General features: G+C 41.5%; 1 protein-coding gene across 7 annotated transcripts in view; it reads left to right on the top strand.

The window, feature by feature from the left end:
• Positions 1-23,913, top strand: part of shank3a (SH3 and multiple ankyrin repeat domains 3a) — a 241,574-nt gene that overhangs the window by 171,804 nt on the left and 45,857 nt on the right. For all 7 annotated transcript variants that reach the window (XM_074633234.1, XM_074633236.1, XM_074633235.1 and 4 more), the window contains one exon: positions 21,291-21,404. In XM_074633234.1, coding sequence (XP_074489335.1) covers positions 21,291-21,404 — 114 coding nt within the window. The remainder of the gene's footprint in view (positions 1-21,290; positions 21,405-23,913) is intronic.

Here is a 23,913-nt window from a genome sequence, read left to right as displayed (position 1 = left end):
TTTGTACCCTGAAGCTAAATCTAATATTGCTTCCGACTACAAATATGTTGATGATTCAGTTACAGTTAGATAATTTACCCCCCCAAACACACACTCAGTCACTCATACACTCATCTCCGTCTTCCTGTTAACGTCCTTACACCCTTGTTAATCACCAGCCGTACCAGAGGAGCATCTTTATGATGAGATCAGACCTGGTAAATCTCACTAAATGATTTGTCTGTTTGTGACTGTGTGCGTGATGTGTTAGCATCCATGCTTACAAGCATTAGCATAAATGTCTATTAGCTCACCTGTTAGTAGGACAGATTGGTGGCCTGTTGAGGCAAGGAATATTGTGTGCCGTACAGGGAAAGATGTGTCACACTGTGTAGTTTAATGAAGACATTGATTTTGTTCTAACGGGAGACGTACTTTAGTTCTCAGCAGTAGACTGTAGCACATTCCCAGTCAAGTGTGTTGATAGCTAAGCGTGTTTTAATATACGATTTAACAAATGCACAATATGATGATTTCTTGACTTTTTTCCTTGTAGTGGCGGATGATCTGGACTCAGATGGTAAATACAGTAGAGACTTATAGCAAAACTTCACATAGCAATTTGGTTCTACACTGTCTCATGTCACTTAACTAGGACATTTAACTTAACATGAAAGTCTTAGAAGTTGTTTTTTGCTTACTTGCAATTAATTCATCACAATTTGAGTGTCTTTAAATTCCAAACCCATTTTAGGCAAACTGAGGAATCTTCCTCAATTATGTATTGCTTTTTACACAGCTTGACTGTTTTCTTGCAGTGTGCAACAGCCAACTAAAATAAAAAAAAAAGTCCTTTTAGTTATTTCCTGTTAAGATTCACCATAAAGGTTAGCAGTCATATTCAGTGTGTTATCCATGTTGTAGCAGTATGGAGGTATGTTGACGACAAAAGATTTGAGAGAGCACAAAACAAATTTTGAGCGCTACTCAGTCTGCAAGTCAACTTTTGAAAGCGCACAGGCACAAGGGCAAATCAGATTTGAGCGTGCTGATCATGTGCACGCTCATTTCTGAGTCTGCTCTCTCAAATTCCTCCAGCTGTTTCGGCCTCTTCTGAGCACTTGAGATTGTGTCGATCGGCACTGTAAAGTTGCAAAGTTCAGCCAAATTCTGGCAATCCAACTGATCCTCTTACCGTAGTCTGGTTTATTCATAGTGTGTTGGATTTGCAGGTTGTCATTCTGTATGTAGCCACAGTCCAAGTTTAAAAAAACTTTGTCCATCACATAATGATAGAAAATTGTCTTAGGCTCACAAACAACATGAAAACATACACCCAAGAAAGACACAAACAAAATTACATTAAAACACAAACAAAGGTACATATTATGTACCTTTTTTTTGTTAAACCATTAGTTTTTTTTTCTAGGGGTGATAATGAGCCTCATTCATAAATATTCTTTTCTTATAATGGTTCTAATAATTTCTCTGTTAAAATTACTCCTAAAACGGACAAAGAATAATTAAGGAAACCCTAAATCTGGTTCAGAAAACCACACTAGTTAACATGGCCACTATGATATAAAGCTACTTTAAAATTAAGATGGTTCTCTCGGCTGTAATGGCTTAAAAAGTAGATAATTTGCCAACAAATTGAATGTGATTTTAGTCATTTAGTGTTAACACATTAAGATAATACAGACACCAAGTACTGCTCTTAATATCTGGTGGTTAAAGAATGCCACTCAGCTTTTATTTTGAAAGTAGAGGGAATGGTCTAACGAGATGACCCATCACATCCAGGTCAAATTGAACAGGAGACGCTCTTTGTGCTCAGGGGATTCAGACTGCCAAACGTGAGCGAGCAGCTTTGATCATTACGTGTGTGAGAATCCTTCTTGCTTGCTCAAATATCGTTACACAATTCATCTGTTCAAATCATCTGTTACACTCCGTCCTCCGTCACCCTCTCAAACATTGACTTGCAGCCTGAGTAGCACTCAACTGTGTTTTATGCTCTCTTAAATCTTTTGTCATCAGCATATAGCAGTATGTTGTGGTGGGATAGTGCTACTAACTCAACTGTAGACAGCCAATACGTATATTTAGGTTTGAGCATTGTGATTTAATTAATGTGTTTACCATTTTCAGTCATTAAGTATTTACACTATAATGAAAAAACATGACACTACCTTTTTTATCAGTTGTGTATTAATTCATGTGATGCCTTATAGCTGACATCCCGTATAATGAAGACGATGAGGATTATGCCATTGACATTAATGATGATGATGATGAACATGAAGGTAAAATTAATATGTTTTGTATTATTATTTTGAAAGAAGGATGACAAAGTGGTTAAAACTATAAATCATTAAGGAGACAATTATTTTCATATTTTCATTTTGTGAGATTGAGATGTGTAAAGTTCTCAAAATTGGCACGTGGTTCCACATTTTCATCCTTCCTTTTCCACGTAGACTAGCATTGGTAGATGCACTTCTACCCCCCATGAACAACAGTAGATGGGCCTTAATGTGTGCTTAGTTTCAATGATGCTAGTGTCCCCATGAGGACATGTTTTATCCAATCAGTTTCTCCTCGGCGATGAAGAACTGCTTGGAAAAACTCCCAGTCTTTACTCAGTGATTGTCAGTCCATTGGTCTGCTGTCTGAGATCAATGTCTCTAGACAGCCTTCGTCTAGACAAACAGCCCCGCCGTCCGCCATTTAGCGGGGTCATCCACATCCAGCTCTCCAAGCAGACTCTCGTGTAATGAGATCTGTTTGTCCTCCCTCACTCACTGACCGCCACTGGACCACAAAACTAGCATGCATTTGGCATCATGGGGTGTTTGAGGGTTTGTGTGTGTGTGTGCGTGTGCGCTGATGTCAGTGATGGCGGTTCAAAGAAATGGATGCTTCCAAGATGATCAGATTTTGTGGTCTGTCTGTGTGTACATGTGTGTATCTGGCCACAGCTGTGTGTGTGAGTGTGTGTTTGATGATCCCTTTGGTACACTCCATTAACAGGTTGCCCGGCCCATCACCCCCCACCTTCTTGCATCCCCTCACTATACTCATTCCCCTGCTCACACCTGTGTTTGTTTCTACTCTTCCCCTTCATTGATGTAATCTGATCTCATCATCCGGATGGACATCTCTTGAAAGGCCACTTACTATCGCCATGGTAACGAAACAGGGACACATGCCACCGTAAAACTGGTCAAGCTTTTCGCACACTTGGGACCCCGTACACATTCACACAGATGTGCACACTCTGTGCTCAAACTCAACACACAACTGCAGGTGTGAGAAGGTAACACACACAGAGGAACAACAAACACATTCAAAGGAACAGATGTGTGTGTATCAACATGCCGGTTCCCCCCCGCTGGGAGCATTAACTGCACGTTCAGGACATTCTTCTCCTCAACAAGGTGACACATTTAAGAGCATGCTTTCGTAACAATGTATTACATCTCACACACACTGCATAGACCTTCTCCAAACGCCATTATAAATCTTGCAGACAGCCATGAAAATGAAACCAGCACAAGTAACGTTGAGATTAGACATTCACAAACATGATTAATGGGGTTTGGCCGCACCCAGTGTGTGCAGAATATTAACACCGGTATGGGCAGTGGAGGATACCTGGACTAGCTATACCGACACAAACACACACATATACTGGGTTTAATGGATTATTCCAGGTCTAGCTGCACACAGGCTCAGAAAGCAGCTATTACTGCTGTTATAATCTCTGGGAACACACACAGTAGCTCAGCCATTTACTAATGCTGGCACACTGATCGCACGTCATAGAACTGCAAAAGCTTTCTGTTGAACCAAATGTCTGAAGGTATGCTTCTCCTCTTGTGTATTTAATTCTCTTCGACAATAGCTACATGTGTATATCTACACTGATGTGTATTTTGAACAAGAGCCAGTAGATTATACAAGTGAAGCTCTGCACAGTGCATTATGTTTTTGACCACAAAGCTTGCTATTGTTTAGACTTAAAATGCATATGCATCTGTCCGTTACCAAGCAACAGGTTGTAAGTGCGTAACAGCTCTGACATGTAATTTTAAGACAGAAATAAAAATGATCAAATTATGCCTTTTAGTGAGTTTCATAAAATTCATTTGGTTCTGAGAAACAATTTTCTTTTACCTGCATATTTTTTACTTTGATTTTTAGAAATATTCCTCCATTTTATCTTTTTATCTGCTTCATGCAGATCAGGTTGGACGAGAAGCCTGTGTGCCGAGTGTTGAATTTAGACTAAATATCATTGTTAGCCTCCCACAGTGAGCTTGGGTTGAATTACCGGTAATTAGACTTCCTCTCTGTCTAGTAGTAGCATGAAGTGTACCGTGTGTGTGTGTGTGCGTATGTGTGGATATGTCTGTGTATGTGCAAGTATGAGCAACTCTCCATTGTTGCTTGTGTATGTGCTGCGTGCAGATGTGTGAATCTGTAAGTGTGTGTCTGCCTGTGTGCTTGTGTGTTTGTCTCTGTGCAGCACAGTGTAAGTAATTGCCTCCCACAAGTTAGATAAACAGCATCCTTCAAGTATTCAGCAACCAGCTGTCCTAATATCCGAGGCACATATGGAAGAAATGTCTCCCCGTCTTTCTCTGCCTTTGTTCTGTCTCTTTCTATCTCTTATATACCTATGCGCACGTACACATTATACATTTATTTTTTTGTATGAGTAGCAGATGTACACTATGCTTATACAGGCTTTGTGTTTTTTTGATTTTGGAGTAAACATTCTGCAATCTTTTCTGTGCATCTTGCAATTCATTAACACAATGTGAGACCTCACTTACATCAACAATACAACCTGGGATCTCATATCAGTGTACTTAATGCGTTTAAAGTTACTCTACAATATGACAGCATTTATGAGACGGAGCTACCTGTCAACATGTGCGACTTTTTGCATGTTGCATGATTTTAATGATGGCACTTAAAGGGACTATTTGTAACTTTCAGAAATGCTTCTTAACAGCGACACCTGTGGCCGTGAAATCAACGAAAGTCAGCGTCGGGCTCGCGCTTGCTCGCTCTAAATATACCTGAACGAGCATCGCTCAAAACAGTGAGGCGACACACGTCAGCTAAAACCACAATATCACTCTATATTTCAGCTGCTTGGCAGTAATGTTAGCTGACCAGACGAAGGTCTCTCCATGAACATGATTTAGATCTGATCCTAGTGTTGGCTTTTCCTGCCTACCCGCTACATTTATGCGCGTACAAAGTTACAAATAGTCCCTTTAAGAAAAATGTTGAGATGGATATTCAACATTGACCGATTAACTTAGTCAGTGGGAAAGAATCTATATAAGCTAAAGATACCAAGGAATGGTATTCTAGATGTGATTTTGACAATGGTCACATCCTTGTATAAGTACACTATCAGATTTTCTCTTTTTCAGGGGTCAGAAAGTAATTTGTAAAATATATTAATGGCCAAACTAAGTCTGCTGTTATCACTTGAGATAATCAAAGTAGAAATTAAATCAACTTGAACCCCAGAACGTGTCACACAATTCCTGTGATTACCAAGATTTTCCCACTGAGATACTAGACAGGGAGTTGTCTATACGATAGCCAGAGCATTAATATAGCAGCTATTTGCAATGTAAAGATATAGAGGAGTAATGTCTACCTGAGCAGAGAATGAAGTCGCTCTCCCTCTGTGTGTTGTAGTTTGACTTTCTCTGTGCTTTGTTTACATAAACACGGGCCGGCCGTCTATGCTTTTAGTGCATGTGAGCTGCCCCACTCTGCACTGCTCTCATATGGCAGTTACAGCTGATGGCGTTGTCGCCGAAGAGTAGCATCCACTCTCCAGTTTCCCCTCAGGTTAACACTGTTAGCTCTGTCAGCACTGTTGCCGTTGTTTGCACTTCTAGTGCTGTTAGCACCGTTAACTGCTAGCTGCCGGCTCAGCTGTCGTCATGTTGAGAGCCGTGTGGAGGCACTAGATATTTTCAGAATTTTATATTGAGCACCTTTGAATAATATATTCACATTTTTTTTTTCCTTAGGTTAAAATTGTGTGCATTGTAATCCTAAAAGAACCTTCCTTAAGGCTAAAATGATGATTTACACGTGCTTAATACCTGCTAGCTATGCCCCTTAAGGCAAATGTGTCGATCGTCTTAGCTTCAAGAGAGGTGAATAAAAAAGCATCATTCTAAAAAAAGCCCATTTCAAACATATTACTATTTGTTAATATGTCGTCACCAACCCCCACAAGGAAACCCTGAGAGGCCACAAAGATGTTTAATAGCGTAGTGCATACTGCGTGGGGGCATTGGAGGAAAGAGTGTGTTGTTGGGGATGAGGGTTTTGTGTGTCCCATTTTACCCAGGAGAAATTACTATTATCACAGCATGGACCTGAGGCTAGTCGGTTTATTAACAGATTTCACTCGTCGGTCATTCATTATGTCCCAAGCTGTGTGTGTGACGTGTGTTATTGATACCGGACATGGTCACAAGCCCAAGGCAAGGACGTTGATGTCACAGCTAACCTTCGAGCTGTCCAATCAGAGTAGCAGTGGGGTGCAAAGTCCCGCCCACGCACCTACCTGCTCCCCGCTGACCACACCACCTGTCCTCCTATTACACTCTCATCCTCTTTGCTTTTTTTTATCTTTTTGTTTTCCAAACATGTCCATACGGTGCACCTCTAGCTCACAGGATCATCCCACACTTACACGCTCACTGAAATTAAAACCCATGCTCGCCTAACACACATACATACCTGTAACTTACTGAGATGTAGCCTCGTACAAAATGCTAATTAGAAACACGGCATAAACAGCAGTTGCAGAGTTAATCAGTGTATGAATAAACATGAACAGGAAAACTGCTGCATAAACAGGAGCCATTGACTGACACAGATACATATTCAACAGGAACACCGATATATGCTTTTGATTTACAATCACTCTTATCATGTACAATGTGACGCACACTGTTTGAGTTGGGCACGGCGAGTGCGGGGCCGAACTGACTGAGTGACTCCAGATGGTTGTTAACAACAGGCGTTTTCTGTCCTGCACAGTGACACCCTACTTTGCAGTCCTGGGTGTGAAAATGCGCATGTAAAGGTCACGTCCTTAGCCGGTAATGTCAGGTAGAGAAGCTTTTAACACATTTTGAAAAACCTTGTGTTTTGACCTCTTCTTGTTGAGCTCTCTCTCTCTCTCCAAATGCATGCAGGAATGAAATGAAAAACAATCAAACAAGAAAGAATTCAGTTTCCTTTTGAGTTTATTCTTGTTATTAATGTCCTTGTATTCAGCCCCTTGACCACTCACCAACCCAACTCGCCCATGCAGCCGCATGCAATTTCATTTTTGTCATGTAATAATATGTAGCGGAGGCCGGAGTACGGGTGCCGGTCAGCTCATTACAGCGTGTTCATTTATCACGGCATAAACACCATCATTTATGTGACACCCTGACTCGTCAATCAAATGATTAGGTGTGTGATTAACGACTCAACAACAAACAATCTATCACTGATCTATTAACGATCAACAGACAATCAATGGCTGGTCTACAGCTAATCAATCACTTGCATACTCTGATGGAGAACTCCACTGTGTTCTGTTCCTTGCTGGTCAGTCTACCAGGTGATGAGATCTGGATCTGATTTTGTCATATCAGTGTGTGTCCATGTTTTGATGTAGATTTGTTTGCATGTGCTCATAATCCATATTAATGATAATAAACCATTGTATTTAAAGGAACAGTTTGTAGGATCTGACGGTATCTAACGGTGAGGTTGCAGATAAGCCAAGCGTGTAGGATCGCTACGGTGACCGACGCAAAAACGTGAATGGCCCTCTCTAGAGCCAGGTGTTGTAAGAGTAGAGTGCTTAGAGTGTACGTGGGAAGCGAGTAGTGAAGCAAGACAGAGAGAGAGCGGCGGCGATGGGAGTGAGTAACGTTATTGATTCCAGCCCAAGCAGGAAAAGTTAACAGAGTTTGGTTTGTCCGTTCTGGGCTACTGTAGAAACATGCCGGACTCCGTGAATAGGACCCGCTCCCTATGTAGATATAAATAGCTCATTCTAAGGTAACAAAAACACAACGATTCTTATTGTCAGGTGATTATACACTAAAGAAAACATACTTATGATATTCCTTTTCACCCAATAGATCCCTCTAATTGTTACACACTGGCTATTTCTGTGCCATCAGAGCCGGGCTTGTATGTGATATTGCCCTGGAGTAAGAGAAAAAAAAGAAGCAAAGACAGAGGGTAACTATCAGGTAGCCTGTTCTATTTTTGTCTCCACCTGAGGGTTGACACAGAAGGAGAGAAAGAATGAGAAATGGAATAAAAAGCAGAATGAAAGAAGAGGAGTGTCATGTAGCTCACCTCAAGCCTGGGAGGGAGGGGGGGAGATGAGATGAGAAGAGAAGAGGGATCCCTCTGAGTCAGCCTTGGAGTTTTCCTCCCTCCTCTCCTCCTCCGCCTCCTCCCACTATAATTTACAACACTCCCGCCCTCCTTTTTTTTCTCTCGCCTTCTTCCTTTGCTCCACTCCTTCTTCGGTCTCTGCTGTCATTCACAGCAAGCCATTTCTCATTGTTTCCATATTTAAATTTTTTCTTAAACTTGTCAAGTCTTTATTTTTTTCAGTCTCTCTCTCTCTCTCTCTCTCTCTCTCTCTCTCTCTCTCCCCCTCCATCTCTCTCTCAGTTGAATACTGATGAGCCAGAGACTGCACCACTCCCTCGCCCTCTTCTAAGCAAAAGAAGTCCTGTGAGGACGAACATGCAGCAAACCACAGCACACATTTGACTCAGAGCAGTGTGACTATCCCTCCTGCTTCTTATTTATTGGCTCTCTACTTCATTCAGTCTTGCGTCTACTCTGGGGTCCACTCGTCCTTTTTCCCACATCACCTTCTTAATTGCCAGCCACCTCTGCTTCTCCTATTTCATGTCCACCTCCGTCCTTGTCATTAAACTTAATTTTCTTATACCTATTCATCTCTTCTGTTTCTGTATGACCTTGTTTTTGCTATGTAATACTCCGTCTATATGGTTCCATGTGTGCTCTATTCTCCCTCCAGAGCATTAGCATGTATTGTTCTACTCATATGTTACAGGTTATGACGACCATCCCTGTTGCACTACTTTACTGTACATAGTCATCCCCCCTTTCTCTTCCTGGTTGAGTGTGTGTAGGCGTGTGTTAGCGTGTCTCCGGTTGTGTCCCCCTTGTTTCATAAAGATGCAACTCTGCTCTCTCTCTATTACACTGAATTGAACTGAGGTTTAATAAAGAGTGCAGGGATCCAAATCTAATAACAGCCCCACTCTGGTTATTGGAATACTCTCCACTCTCACCTTCACACACTTTATGTCAAGCACACACACACACACACACACACACACACACACACACACACACACACACACACACACAGAGCTATGTCGGTGGAGATATATACTTGCTCTTTATTCAGAGAAAAGCCTTACTCAGCAGGTCCCTCTTTCACATTACATTACACTTACTGTACATCACATGCAAACACACACAATGGTGGTGTAAATTGTTCTCAGTAAAGCATCATAACAAGGTTTTGAGAGAACAGTGGGATCCCCACACGGGGATGTGGGCGCTACAGAGGTCAGGTCCGTAGGAGGGGTCACCGATGTATTCATATTTGTTAGGGATGCACCGATACTGTATCGGATATCGGGCCGATACAGACTCAAAAAGCTGGATCGGATAGCGGTGACAATGGGGCCGATCTATTCAATTCAATTTTATGTTTATATACTATTTACATTATATACTGTAATTTTAATTTCTGTTTAAGTTTTGACCAATTTGTTGCTGAATTAAAAAGGTTTACACTTGAATTGTAATTCCTGTGATTTTGATGATTTTTTTCAAGTCGCTGGTGTACGATTTATTATTTTAATAATAAATATCAATTCAGTAAATTTATATCTATGTTTTTATATGTCACATTTTGTTTTACAAAGTTAAGAAAGCAATGTTTAAGTCAAGCCTGATGTTTCCTTACACATAAAAGAATGATCCCAGTCACTTCCACACAGTGAGGCATACAGCTTATTAATTAAACACCAGTATCAGATCGGTACTCGGTATCGGCCGATACTCAAAGCCCAGGTATCACTATCGGTATTGAGGCTGAAAAAGTCGGATCGGTGCATCCCTAGTATCTATGATTGAGGGATTGCCTCCACACGGCTCTCAACATGGTGACGGCTGAGCTGGCGGCTGGCAGCTTACGATGCTAACAGTGAAAACAACAGTGCTGACAAAGCTAACTGTTTACCTGAGGGGGAACCGGAGGGTGGGCGTTACGCTTCCGTGACGATGCCATGGGTCTGGGCATGCGCAGCCGGACAGGCTATACATAAAAACAAAGCACGGAGAAGCTCTGATACAACACAACACAGAGGGAGAGCGACTTCGTTCTCTGATCAGGTAGACATTACTCCTCTATATCTAAATACTCTTAAGACTTAAAGGTCCTTATCTTCTTTAACTTAATCTTGAAACTGATGGTTAAATTCACTTGACGTTGAGGTTTTAGTCAGTGTGAGTCTCACATGCTAACTCCTCTCAACACCAGTGGTCAGAATGCTGAAAGTGTTTGTTACTCATTATGCTAAAGAGACAAAGAGGAAACAGAGAGGCAAAGCACTGGGCATGAAGTGAACAGCAGGGAGCAGCAACAGAATGGTGAAAAAATTACAATAGCCTGTGTCTCGTCAGACAGCTCCTGCTACCAGCAGTAGAACAAGCTACCAGGTGTATCTACCAGGTAGCTTACTAATTGCTGTCATCTCTTCACTCTGTCTCCCTATACTATTGTGACTACATTATGCAACCGTGAAATATGGCTGCAGAAAATATACAGTCCATCACTTTAAATGTGATTCTTTTGGATATATAACTGCACTAAATTATGTCTGCCTGAAGAGTTAACAAGTGGAGACTGGAAAAATGAAAAGGCAGTTGAATGGAAAGCATTAAGAACAGTGTGTAGCAGCTATAGAGAGACACATTTAAGAGGCAGGATATCTGAGAACTCCACAATTGTACAATGAAGCAGCACATCGACCTTCATTCAGCAGGTAGAAATTAAATAGTTGCACAGATTATCACCAAAAAATCCTATTTTTCTCCTTTAATGTTGCTTACATCCCAATATTTCCATTATGTATGTGAGTAAAGACATCAAAGATGCACAGTTTCCCTGTGTTCCTTACAGCAAATCCAATGTGCAGAAAGCCTATCGTGACATTTTATGGAAATCAAGTTGTATTTTGGCTTTGGCAAGTCTTCCATGGCATCCCCGTCTGAATCAGTTTGAGTGCATCAGTGGCAGGAAGCCATCAGCCTCCCTCAGCACAGCTGCATCCTTTCTTGTCTGTTTCTGCAGGCGAATACAGGAGTATGACGCACCCACTGTTACCTGTAAAAAAAAATATGTTTGTGAATGTGTTTGTGAAAAGTCTACTCCTTCCTTCACCAGCTGTCATTCATTCATTCATTCATTCATTCATTCATTCAGGCAGTTCCCCTCACTCTGTGTGAGTGCGTGTGTGCGTGTGTGCGTGTGTGTGTGTGTGTGTTGGTTGCTTGGAATACAGAGAAACAAAGACGATGGGAGAAAGAGAAAGAAAATGAATGACTCAGCTCAAAGCAATAGAGCGAAGCAAAGCAAGAATTAAAATGAGCTCAATTGGTCGTCACGTACACACATACACACACACGCACGCACGCACGCACACACACACTCGAGCAGGGATGCATTGAAGCTTGCTTGCAGGCAGGGTGTGTGAAGAGTATAAATAGCTCTGCATCCTCGCTGGTGCTATTTTTAAACCAGGAGCCGTGACTGATTTAACCAAGGGCAAAACTCAGACGTAACACACGCACACACGCGCACACACACACACACAGAACAATACCGTACCAGACTTTTCACGAGACGGCAGACTTCTTGGACACTCATGAATAACTGGGCGGCTGTTGAAACATAGCTCTTTCCCTTTGTCAGCTCGTGTCTGTCTTTAGCTGGCTCTCATCTCTCTGTGTCATTGCTCAATGCAGGCCTCTTTCTGTCACATTCTTTCCCTTTGTTTCATTCTCTGAGGCTCTCTATTATGCTACCCTCCTTTCTGGTCACATTTTATGCTTCGTCTCTATGTTATTTCTGTATAAGCAGAATTTTCCATTAAATGGTCCAGTGAGATGTTGTTAAATCCACTATGAGAACTTGCTGTGGATTTTTCACGAGGCCTTACAATACAGTATGTTGGGCATTGTTACAGAAGATATGTTTTACTGCACAGTATACAGAATCAGCATGATAATGCCCTAGGCAAAAGTGTGTAATAAGAAGGCCTTTCTTGCTTTTGACGTGTCATGTGTACGCCGTGTAGTCTGTACTGACTGCAATGTAAATGCATCCGCGTGAATATGCTACACTCAGAGCTAGTGGCGTAGAATAAAAAGTGAGAAAGACCGCTTATGATGGGCGGGAGGGGAGGTGGATGGGTCCAACAAAGATTGTTTTGTAAATTAAATTTTTTGTAGCAACGTTTGTGACGTGTTTTCCATACTGATGTTACGTTGTTTCAGTACGTATTTTACTTAGTTTACGTATTTATGTTAAGGCCGACCATGACGTTTTTCCTAAACCTAAGTGAGTGGTTTTGTTGCCCCCTGCTGGTACCGCACCTTAATACACACATGTAATATTCACGCATCGGCGATGCAAAACGTGATGCTGACACGCTATCCTCTGGTGGACAGGCGGGTCTATTACATGCTGTGGCGTGATATTGGGTTGACAGAACACCTGAGCAGTTGTAATGTTTATTTGTCATTCTGTGCATTGTTCAGTCTGGGGCGGGTCAAAAATGTGAGTGTGTGTCTGCACCAGCATTGATGAATGTCACTGAGTATATAGAAAGTATTAAAACTCTGTTGCCAGTTTATTAGGTTTACTCCCCACCTTCATACAGATTGTACATTCATCACGTGACTGCTATGTGCAGTAGAAATCTGGCACAGATCAGAATTGATGATCTATAATTCTCAATAGGGATGCACCGATACAACTTTTTTCAGATCGAGTACAAGAACAAGTACTTACATTTAGGTACTCGCTGATACCGAGTACCGATACGAGTACTGCTCTTTGCCAAAAGACCCTCGTTAACAGCCAGCTGGAGGGTGTGAGCAGCACACGGCAAGCTGGGGAGTACCAAATACGAGGCGGTGCGCCGCGACCGGTTTCGAGGTCGGCTTGGAAAGGCTCGGGGCGAAGGCGCTTCTCGGGGCCGTGGCCAAAGCGTCACCGGGGCGGACTTTCCTTAGTGCGGCCCACGTCAAAGGCGCCAAGGGTCTGCGGCGATGTCTGCAACCCACCCAACCCATCTTGAAACACGGACCAAGGAGTCTAATGCATGCGCGAGTCAGAGGGTGCAAGCAAAACCCCGTGCCGCAATGAAAGTGAGGGCCAGCGCGCTGGCTGAGGTGGGATCCCGGCTCTTTTTTATCATGATTAGATGAAAACAGCTAATGGGTCAGAGTCAAAGGAGAAAAGCAAATAAACAAAATGGACAAGAGATAAATAATTTCTGAATTCAACATTGGTTTTCAGAAAGACATGTCTGAGCATGAATTTGATGCTGAGGACCATGTGTGGTTCTGATCGGGCTAGGTGATAAGACCTAAAGTCTGTATGATGATAAATTGTCACAATTAGTTATATAAATGTAACAAGAACTCCTTTTTAAGACATCAACACATTCTATTTTATTTCTCATGTTAACTCACTTCTCATTTGTTTGTCCTGATTAATATAATATGACTCCAAATCCATTCTGGACTTCTGGACTGGACCTTGAGCTGAGTGGATTCAGCCAACGTAATTAAAATTGTGATAATGTGTAAAAAAAAGAAACAAGGACACCAAATCTGGTCCATTGAGGAGAGTAAATGTCCCTTTTGCATTATGCTGATCAAAGATTCAGAATTTGGCACAAGCAGAATGAATCCATGGAGCCATCCGGTCAGGTGTAAACATCACAGGCTGGTTGTGTCAGTGTGATGAGAGAATGTGGGGAATGTTTTTATTTTGGTACACATTAGCACATTAGGGTTCCTGACACCCACTGAAGCATGGCTGAACAACACAGCATATGTCGATGACCATGTTATGGCTACACGTCAGTGGGTTTTCATTGCTCCGGTGGCCTGCACAGTGCCCAGACTTCAACCCTACAGAGCAATTTTGGTATGGACAGGTTAGGATTCAACAAGAGTGTACCAAGCGCAGTCAACTCCACAATAGGCCTGTCGCAATTATTACATAAACGCCTGATAGCGATTATCTGAGCTGACAGCGACCGTTTTGCATAATCGATGGATTCCACAATCAAGGGAATTTAAAGCCAATGTTACAAATGTGGCAACAAATAGGAAGTGAATTAGGTGCGTATTCATCCGCTGGGTAAATAAAGAGCTCATACGAGACCGTATTTGTTGCTTTCCGAAGGAAAATGATGACAGAGAGTCGCCAATAATGATAATTTATAACGGAGAGTTTCCCCTACAGCTGCAGCAGGTTGTTTGACAGCTTTGGAGGACGTTATGCTGGAGTTGTTGCTTCCATCCAGCTTTTCTAATTAGATAATTCACTTAAAAATGTTTGGATTGAAACATGGTGTTATAAGAGTAGCGTGGGTCATTTCAGAAATAGCTGATTGCGTAGTGTGTGTCTGGTTGAGTGAGAGAGACGGTAAATGCGCTCAGTGCAGACAGGTGTTGGCGATCGGAGCAGAGAAGAAATTAACATTTAAGATGTCCAGTAGTAGTAAATGTACAGTGTAGGTCTTATTTTGTGCACGAATAAGTGCCGCAGATCCTCAAGACCCATGTAAAGTCTGTACAGTCTCCCAAGGCCAGTCTGGAAGCTGAAGCAGGAACGGTTAACACTGACTTGAATATTATATATTAACTTTTGAAAATAAATTCAAGCCTCCTTCTACATGTAATTAACCATCTTGAACCACTTTTTCCTTACATTAAGTCAGCCTGTACAGCATTTTTAACAAGCTATTTAAAATAAATCTAGTTGCAGCAGAGCTAGAGGGGAAACATTGTTTCAGCAAACTATTTGAAGATCAATTGACGCTCCTTTGCCAACGATTGCATCATTTCGATGAGCAACCATTGAAATTAACAACATGGATTTAGGTGTAGTTGCAAAGCCAAACAACAGCACCGCTGTGATGAACAGAAATAGACAATTACATTTTTTATATACATCAATTAATTAATTATTTGTATGACAAGTAATCGTCAACTAAGATTTGATGATCATGATAGCCCTACTCTACATTGAACAATATTCCCGCTCAATTCATCCAGCATCTTGCAGAATCATTCCCAGATAAATGTATGCTGTTATAGAGGAGGCACAACATTCAACTACTGTAAATAGGTGTACATAATAAAGTGTGTGTGCAATGGTGCGTGTGTGTTCATGTGTGACTGCATGTATGAATTCATGTCAACGCACGCTGTGTGTTTGCACCCACTAGTTTACCTGTGGAGGTGATTATGAATCAGCGTGGCAGGTCACTGCTTCTAGTGATACAGTCGAGATAGGCCTGACCTCTTATCGCCTGACGTCCGGCTGAGGTGTTGATTGCCTCATGTACTGAACTGTTGTTTAGTTAAGCCCCAATAGACCTCTATAGAGAAGAGAACAAATGGCATTTATTGCTTTGCAGTGAAGCAGCTCTTCAAAGACTCTCCAGTGTACGCATGAAGCCGAGTCCCACCAAAGTGTATTTCTTCTCCTGCTTGAGAACGGCTCTCACTCATACCTTTGTTCTCTGTAATTATTCGTACAGGAGACGTCCATTAGAGAAATAATAGCCTTCTTCATTTTGACCAAGGTATCCAGTTTTTGAGCTGCTGTCCTATTTCCAAAAAACTCTAAAATTAAGTTAAAAAAAAAAGACCATTTAGTATTAGCAGATAAGGCCCTGACCAATTTGGTGCCGTAGGCAAGATATTAGCTGGTGCCCCTCCACCTCTTTGTCTTGTGCGCTCGCAAAGCACGCCTTGCCGGGAGGTTCTCAGTGTTGTTTTTGTGCATACAGGGTTGACATAGCCTCTTAATCTGCTCATAATATAGCTACCATGTTGACCTTGATTATGAGACCAAAAAAAATATCTGACTAGAATGCACCAGTAACAGTAACACATTTAACAAAAACAAGGTAAGCTGCTATATATGTCTTTTAAATGAAATTGTCTAGGTGGAATAGGCCAAAAATTAAACTGCAGCCTACTGGTAGGCCTGTTTCTAACATAATTTAACAATCTAAAAGTGAAAAAACAGAACCATAGGCTATATTTGAATTAGACTCTGCCTGTCTCATTGATCACCATGATCTTAAAATTGGTTCTCCTCAGTACTTGGGTTTACTTGGCCTACTTTTAACCCTCTGAACATCATATATGGTATGGTATATCACCTGACTGATTGGCATTAACATTGCTGTCTTTTGAAGGCTGTGGACATACAGTGGTATCATATGAATGTTGAGATTGTGATGAACCCGTTGATACCAAACATGTCATGCTTGCTTACTGGAAAAGGGGCTAAAAATGTGAGCTGTCTTTACCACGAAGTCCGTGACACCTCAGTGGCAAACGGCGTGTTATGGCCAGGCTGTTTGTGACCCCTCTGGCGCTTGGTGCCCTTCACACAGCATGTGTGCCTTGCGGCGGCACTGAGTACGAGTATCAGGTACTTGCAAACACAATTTTTACTGACCTTGCCTACCCTTCTGCATCTTGGTTATTTCTTTAGTCGTAGAACGCACTCATCAAAATCTTGTTTGGCCATTAAATCACTACCAACCTGCCCTGACAGACTGTGTGATTTCACATTGAGAGATTGAGGAGTGCTACCTGAATCAAAAGCTATATTCACGGTGTATGAAAGGGGACTCTTTTTACATGGCAGATGCAAAAAAATGAAAAATATCACCAGCAGCAAAAGATTGTCAAGATAATCCAACTTGTGAGGGCATGTGAATAGTCTCCATGCAAAGTGACCAGGGATCTTTCCACCGCTCAGCTAGAAATACTTTATCGCAGAATGTGACATAACAACATTTCCTCAGAGCAGATGAGCGAATGGAGTTGTTTGAAGTCACCATAGGCTGCAGACTGCTGCCAATTAGAAACCACTGTTTGTGCTTTCTCAAATGCAGTTTCATCTACAAAGCTCAGGACTGACTGCCTTGCAATGTTTTTGCAAACTTGCACAGTTTCTTTTTGGATTTGATCAGTTTATCTTTGAGAAATGCGAAATGTCCATTGTCACACGATGCCACCATCCCAGTTCATTGTGTTAAAATGATCCGATATGGAGACCAATAGAACCAATAATAGAAAAAATGAAATATAGTATTTTTTCACTTAATTTGTTTTGTAACAGTTGTGACATATTGTAGACTGCCTTTACTGTTAGCAGGCCTTTTCCCACTACCATCTACAACTGTAGCGCTCCACATGGCAGTGGTCCCAAAGCGGTCTGGTTGGACGAAAGCATCAACACGGCACACATATTGTAAATCCTCCTGCACAGACATGCACTGTTTGAGTTCCTTCCTGCCACTTGGCTCCTGTGAGCCCACATCTGAGTCACAGGGACAGTTGTCATGCCAGCACATTGTTGGCAAGCACCAACACAGAGTGGCAGTGTAAGGTAAAGGCTACTGACACAGTCGGGAACTCTCTAAGTACATGTAAGGGGATATATATACTGTACATGTGGACATAACCTAAACATGCATGTGGTTGTTGTTGTTGTTGTTGTTGTCTGTTTGTGCTAAATAAAGCCAATAAATGTATCTGTAGAGACAGATTTTCTCTAAATACAGGGTCCGTATCTCTTAACCCTCTGAGACCCGCGATCCTGACTGACTTTACTGTCCTTCAGAGGCTCTAGCAGGTTTTTTTAGAGCTAGACTGAAGACACAGATAATACATTTTGGTGAGGAAAAACTGGCATGGCCATTTTCAAAGGGGTCCTTTGACCTCTGACTTCAAGATATTTGAATGAAAATGGGTTTTACGGGTACCCACAAGTCTCCCCCTTACAGACATGCCCACTTTATGATAATCACATGCAGTTTTGGGCAAAATCCATTCAGGTTTGTGCATGCAGTATAAATGTTATTTCAGCCTATTCTAAAATGGTGTATTTGAATATTTCTGCATACTGAGGTCCGTAAACAGTCTTGGAATTACATGAAGTGGGTATCACCGTAAAGCTGCGACGCTTGTGGATCCAATGAGCCCAATTGTATTCATGTGTGATGATGTTAGTCCCCATAGTAGCCATTTCATTGTAGTGAGATCATTTTTTGTTATATGACCTCTCTGTATAAAATGACCTGTGGTGACCTCTAGGATAATCACAGCCTCATGAAACTTTACAGCCTCAAACTAAAGACCTAGGGCAGCAGAAATCTCAAAATGTCAAACGTTTCTGAAACCATATCACAGCATGGCTTTTTCTATGGTGTTCCTCAAGGTCTTGGTGTCTTAATGTGGTATTTTGGAGGGATTATTGATCATTTTTTATCAATTCTCGAATGGTAAAAAATGGTTAAATTTAGCACCACATCTGTGTAACAAATGGTATCAACCCAAAAATTGCTGCAACAACTTATGAGACATACTGGAGCATGAGGATGACCATCATATACTTATGTCATCATTTTCTACACTTTTTTACACTTTTCCAATTTATTTTAAATAATTAATTAATTAAATCATGTTTATTTCTTATTAATGACTAGAACAACGTGACACACAGTGTTGAGCTGCATCTCAAATTAATCTTCAGGTTCCCAGCTTTCAGATGATGTACACCACTTCTATGTGACATCTACTGTTGACCTGCTATCTCCCCATAAAGACCCCCTGTACCCCCCCTAGAAAAGACAAAAACAGGTCTATTGTGGGTCTCAGAGGGTTAACACTGTAATTTAGCCAATTCAGTTTACGGTGTTTATTTTTTCTCTGTGTGTTTATGCAGACTCTCTGCTATCAAATGCTGAGAGCACCGTGGGGATTATCAAGCATGTTATGTGTTAAAATAATAAGTGTGTGTGTGTTTCACTGACCTTTTCTTGACTTCACTGACAATCAATTAATTGGCTTGATTTCCACATTTAGAGTGCCTGGGGTGTATTTAAAGTTAATTGAAGAGGATGTTTGTGTATATTACATATGTATGTGTGGAAGAACAGCCTACGGTGTGAAGGTGTACGTAGATATTTTACATCTGTAAAACAGTGACTTTTGCTCACATTCTTAGATACCCGGTGGTCGATTCTGTCCGTATTGTCAAGTGTTGGTGTCAGGAACCAGAAAATGGATTAGTAGCAGGGGTATAAGGGAGTGAGGGAAGTGAGCGAGGGGCCGCCTAGAAGATCAATCAGAGGTCTCACCTTTTCTTTCATTTCTGCCAATGGGGAACAGAGAGCACAGCCGGCACCTGTCTGCTGCAGGGACACCATTACAGTATATAGACGGACACACTGACAGAGACAAAGAGGGAGGGATGGAGACGATGACCGAGAAATCATTCAGTGAAGGGGACCGGGGGAGAAAGTCGTGTAGAGCAGAGTCAGAGGGAGAGAGAGAGAGAATAAAGGGTTTAAATAATGGAAATAACGAGACAGAAGGAGTCCGTTCTCAGGAGACAGGCAGGGTAAAGTTGTGTTAAGCTGCGATCAGAGAGGGGGATCAGTCCATGTATCCTCTGTGTGCTGAGTGTCATGTTTTTTTACAGCGGGAAGTCGATAAACAGCCGTTCTCCCCTCTTGCACGCCACATCTCTCTTAGCTGTGCAGCAGCAGTGTAGGATAACGACTTGTGGGGATAGCTTATATACGTGAGGTAGTCACTGAGAGAATTTTTTTTTTTTATTCATGAAAAAAATTTCTATTCAGGCCCAACATGTAGACATTATAATATATACATACTGTATACTGTATATATATATACATGAATATATATAATTCAGGGTTGATTTGAACGTGGATGATCACACACTCTCCCGCTCTAGCCTGCTTCTACATGTGTGTCTCTGAACAGGATGTGGATGGACCTGAATTTTAGGGAAAAGCGAGATGTGAGTGCAGCAGCAAGTCCTTGAGAAAATGATGTATTTGTTACAAGAGATCCGGCCAGGAATCCTGTGAATGGCTGATATTTGAACTTTTACTCTCATGTCACTGAAGATGAAGTCCAGTTGGCTGCTTCTCATAGTGCCCCAGGTTACATCACCGTGACATGTCCCCATGCCAGAGTAGAATATAGTTTGGAGGAAGTAGACTACATCATTTAGCAGGCTGTCTACTGGCTGCAACATCATACTGCCGTATCCTAGCAACCGGTTTTAGAAGAAGGGCTCGCTCAGGCAAAGCTTCAGTTCCAGCTGGTGATCTCTGAGGAGTGTGTGTGTGTGTGTGTGTGTGTGTGTGTGTGTGTGTGTGTGTGTGTGTGTGTTAGCTTGCTGTAATAATGGATGAGTGTTGTAGAAATGAGCGTGCTGGCTCAGTCCTGCAGGGAAGATCAATATCAACTACACATTCATCTCTAATTACCACAGCGGAACTTAGAAGGAATCTCTCTTTCTTTTTCCCACCCTCTTGCTCTCTTTCACCATCTCCTCTTCCTCTTTTTTTTCTCTTGATCTCCTTTTTATCTTTTCCCGTCCACTCCCCTTTCCCTTTACTTTTAAATCTCCTCAGTCTGTCTCTGTATTTTTCAAATTTAAAAAAATCTTTTATTGGCATGAAAGAGAATAAAGCCTATGTTGCTCAAGCACCTTGGCACGGTACATTAGTTACAGACCAATATTTTCACATTACAGTTTCTCCTGTCTGGTATTGGCTTTATATGTGTGTGTGTGTGTGTGTGTGTGTTTGTAAAACAAAAATCCTTCTCTCTCCCTCTCACTTGTCCCTCCTTCCCTCTCCCTTTATTTATATAATTTATGAACCCAGGACATGGAAACCTAAATACCTCACTCTGTTTTATGGCCCTTTGTCCTTTTTTGTCTCTTTTCCAAGGCTCTACAGGCTCCACAACCTCACAATGATGACGTGTTTTATGACAATATTTGACTGATTTAGAACCCCCCTCCTATTTTCTTTCTCTCTTTACAGTGCTGAGTATAGGGGAAGGAGGTTTCTGGGAAGGCACGGTCAAAGGGAGGACAGGCTGGTTCCCGGCAGACTATGTGGAAGAAGTTCAGATGAGGCAGTATGACCCACGGCTAGGTAAGACGTTCGCATGCACACGAACACACACATACATGCACATGCTGTACACTCGTACTGTCACACTGCAACAAGTTTCTATCTTGCTGTGATGTGCTGCACTGGTGTTTGTTCATAGCGCTGTCCGTGGTGCTGAAAAGCAAAATAGCTCTTGTTATGGTGTCAGAACATCTGCTAATGTATTTGTGATCAAATAAACTAAAGATATTGCAGTCAAAAATTGAGAATCCTCTCATCCCATGACAAACTGCCCCAGTGCGTGCTGAAGGTCACGAATATTGGAGCACGACCTCCACGCGACATTGAATAGACGTGTCAGCCAAGAGAGCTCAACAATGTCCAGAGCTTTCAGCATCTCAGGGCGAATCTCATATGGCCCAACCATATACTGTATAGTTAGTACCATATACCATATACTGTATAGTTAGTACCATATACCATATACTGTATAGATGGTACCGCTCCACCTCCTGCACTAGCTGTGGTTCCTTCCTTACCAGAGAGGTTTCACGTTCCACATCCCTAAAACCAAGTTCAAGTTCTTTATTCTTATCATGTGTGCAACAATTACAGAGCAATGAAAACCTTTACTCATTGGGCATCCTCCAACAATGCTCATTAAATATCTATAAAAGAAATCATACAAGTAAATGCAAAATCTGGAACTAAAAATATAAATATATCCACCTGTTTTGCAATAAAATTGTCTCACTTGGATAACATGTCCCCACAATAAATCTGGTCTACCAAAGTAAACTGAATAATGAATTGCCTGGAAAAACAGCAAGTGCTCCAATGTACAGTAAGACACAACATGCTGCACACTGGTCTTAAAACTTCTTTTACAATTTAATACAAATTACATTTCCTATTCTTAAACATACAGTAGTCCCTACTGTCCCTGTTTCTAGATCCATTATGACAATAAGCTCAAGTGAAAGACACTGTTGGCAATATCTCTTAAAAACAATCTGTTTTCCTCAGAGTATTAAAAGCTTGTCTTTCCTCCTTCATTAGTTGACATTTTCCTCCCATGCTGACTGCCGACTGTCAGGAGTTTTCCACCAAAGATTGTCAAGCTTTTAGGGACACTTAATTAGTGCTTAATTAAATGCAGGTTCACTGAAAAGGTCGAGCAGTTTAGCCTGTGTTCAAAACATGTAGACAACAGTCTTTATAATAAGAAGAAGAAGATAATGAGAATAATGGGAATAATAATATAATGATACAGCATCAGGTGTGGAAAGCTCTCTTACACACACAGACACATATTTACAAGTGACAAGCTAAGTTCAGTAAATTGCACTGCAAACAAGAATTGCATGTTTAACTATTACATTTTTAAACCGATTAATCTACGATTTGAAATAAAATCTCATCCTTAAAGGTACAGTGTGTAGGATTTGATGGCATTTAGCGGTGTGGCAGATTGCAACCCACTGAGTATCCCTCCGCTCACTCCTCCCTTTCCAAGACTTCAATAACGTGAATCGCTGAGTGTAAAACTGTTAAAGCTGTTCACCTCGCTCAGAGGCCATCCTTACCATAATAACACAACTTGAAGAGCAAACGGAAGTCAGACGGCGGCTGGCGGTACTACGGTTTTGCACTGTGCGGCTCACGTTACCGCAGTTTCACAAGCATGTCAGAGAACTATGGTGGCCTTCAGGTAACGGAAAAACGCAAAAGGTCCTCGCTAGAGCCAGTGTTTGGTTTGTCCGTTCTGGGCTACTGTAGAAACATGGCGGAGCAACATGAAGGACTCCATGAAGAGGACCCACTCCCTATGCAGATATGAAGGACTCATTCTAAGCTAACGAAAACACAACGATTCTTAGTTTCAGGTGATTATACACTAATGAAAACATAGTTATGAATATTATATTCCCTTTCTGCTAATAAATCCCCCCCGAAATGTTACACAGTGTTCCCACAGTGCGATTCCTGGTGCTCTGTGATGTTCAGTGTATTCCAGGAATTATTTTGTGACATTTTGAAAATTACTTTTTTAGTGTAGCCCCTTCCCTAGAACCCTCCTCATCACCATCAGTTTGTTATTTCCCACAATGCCTGTCAACAGTCACCTGAGAATGTGCCTGAACTTGAGTTTCAGATGTTTCATACGAGTGAAGAAAGCAATCGCGCTTGAAATTACAAACAACAAAAATCACCAAGATTTGGCATTAACCCCTGATGCTTTAGGAAGCTGATAATTAGTCTGCCAGCAAAACCAACTGTTGCTGCACTAAAGTGACTCAATGTGGTATCATCCGTCTTTTTGGCAGTTATACACAGAAAGTGCACAGCCAAAAAAATAAATAAAATACACCACCTAACAACAAAACAGGCCCAGTCATTAATGAAAGGGTATTAACACTGTTAATCTGTTGATAGGTAATCATTTTCAAAGAACTATTTTGTGTGGATTATATTATTACACACTGTAAATATATGCTGACCCTGATGACTACTGTGACGGATTTGAATGGAACCCTTTGTAAACAGCAGC

This window comes from Sebastes fasciatus, chromosome 4 (genome assembly GCF_043250625.1).
Source record: "Sebastes fasciatus isolate fSebFas1 chromosome 4, fSebFas1.pri, whole genome shotgun sequence".
Lineage (NCBI taxonomy): Eukaryota > Metazoa > Chordata > Actinopteri > Perciformes > Sebastidae > Sebastes > Sebastes fasciatus.
The sequence above is the reverse complement of the archived record's forward strand: the minus strand, read 5'-3'. Positions and strand labels throughout refer to the sequence as shown.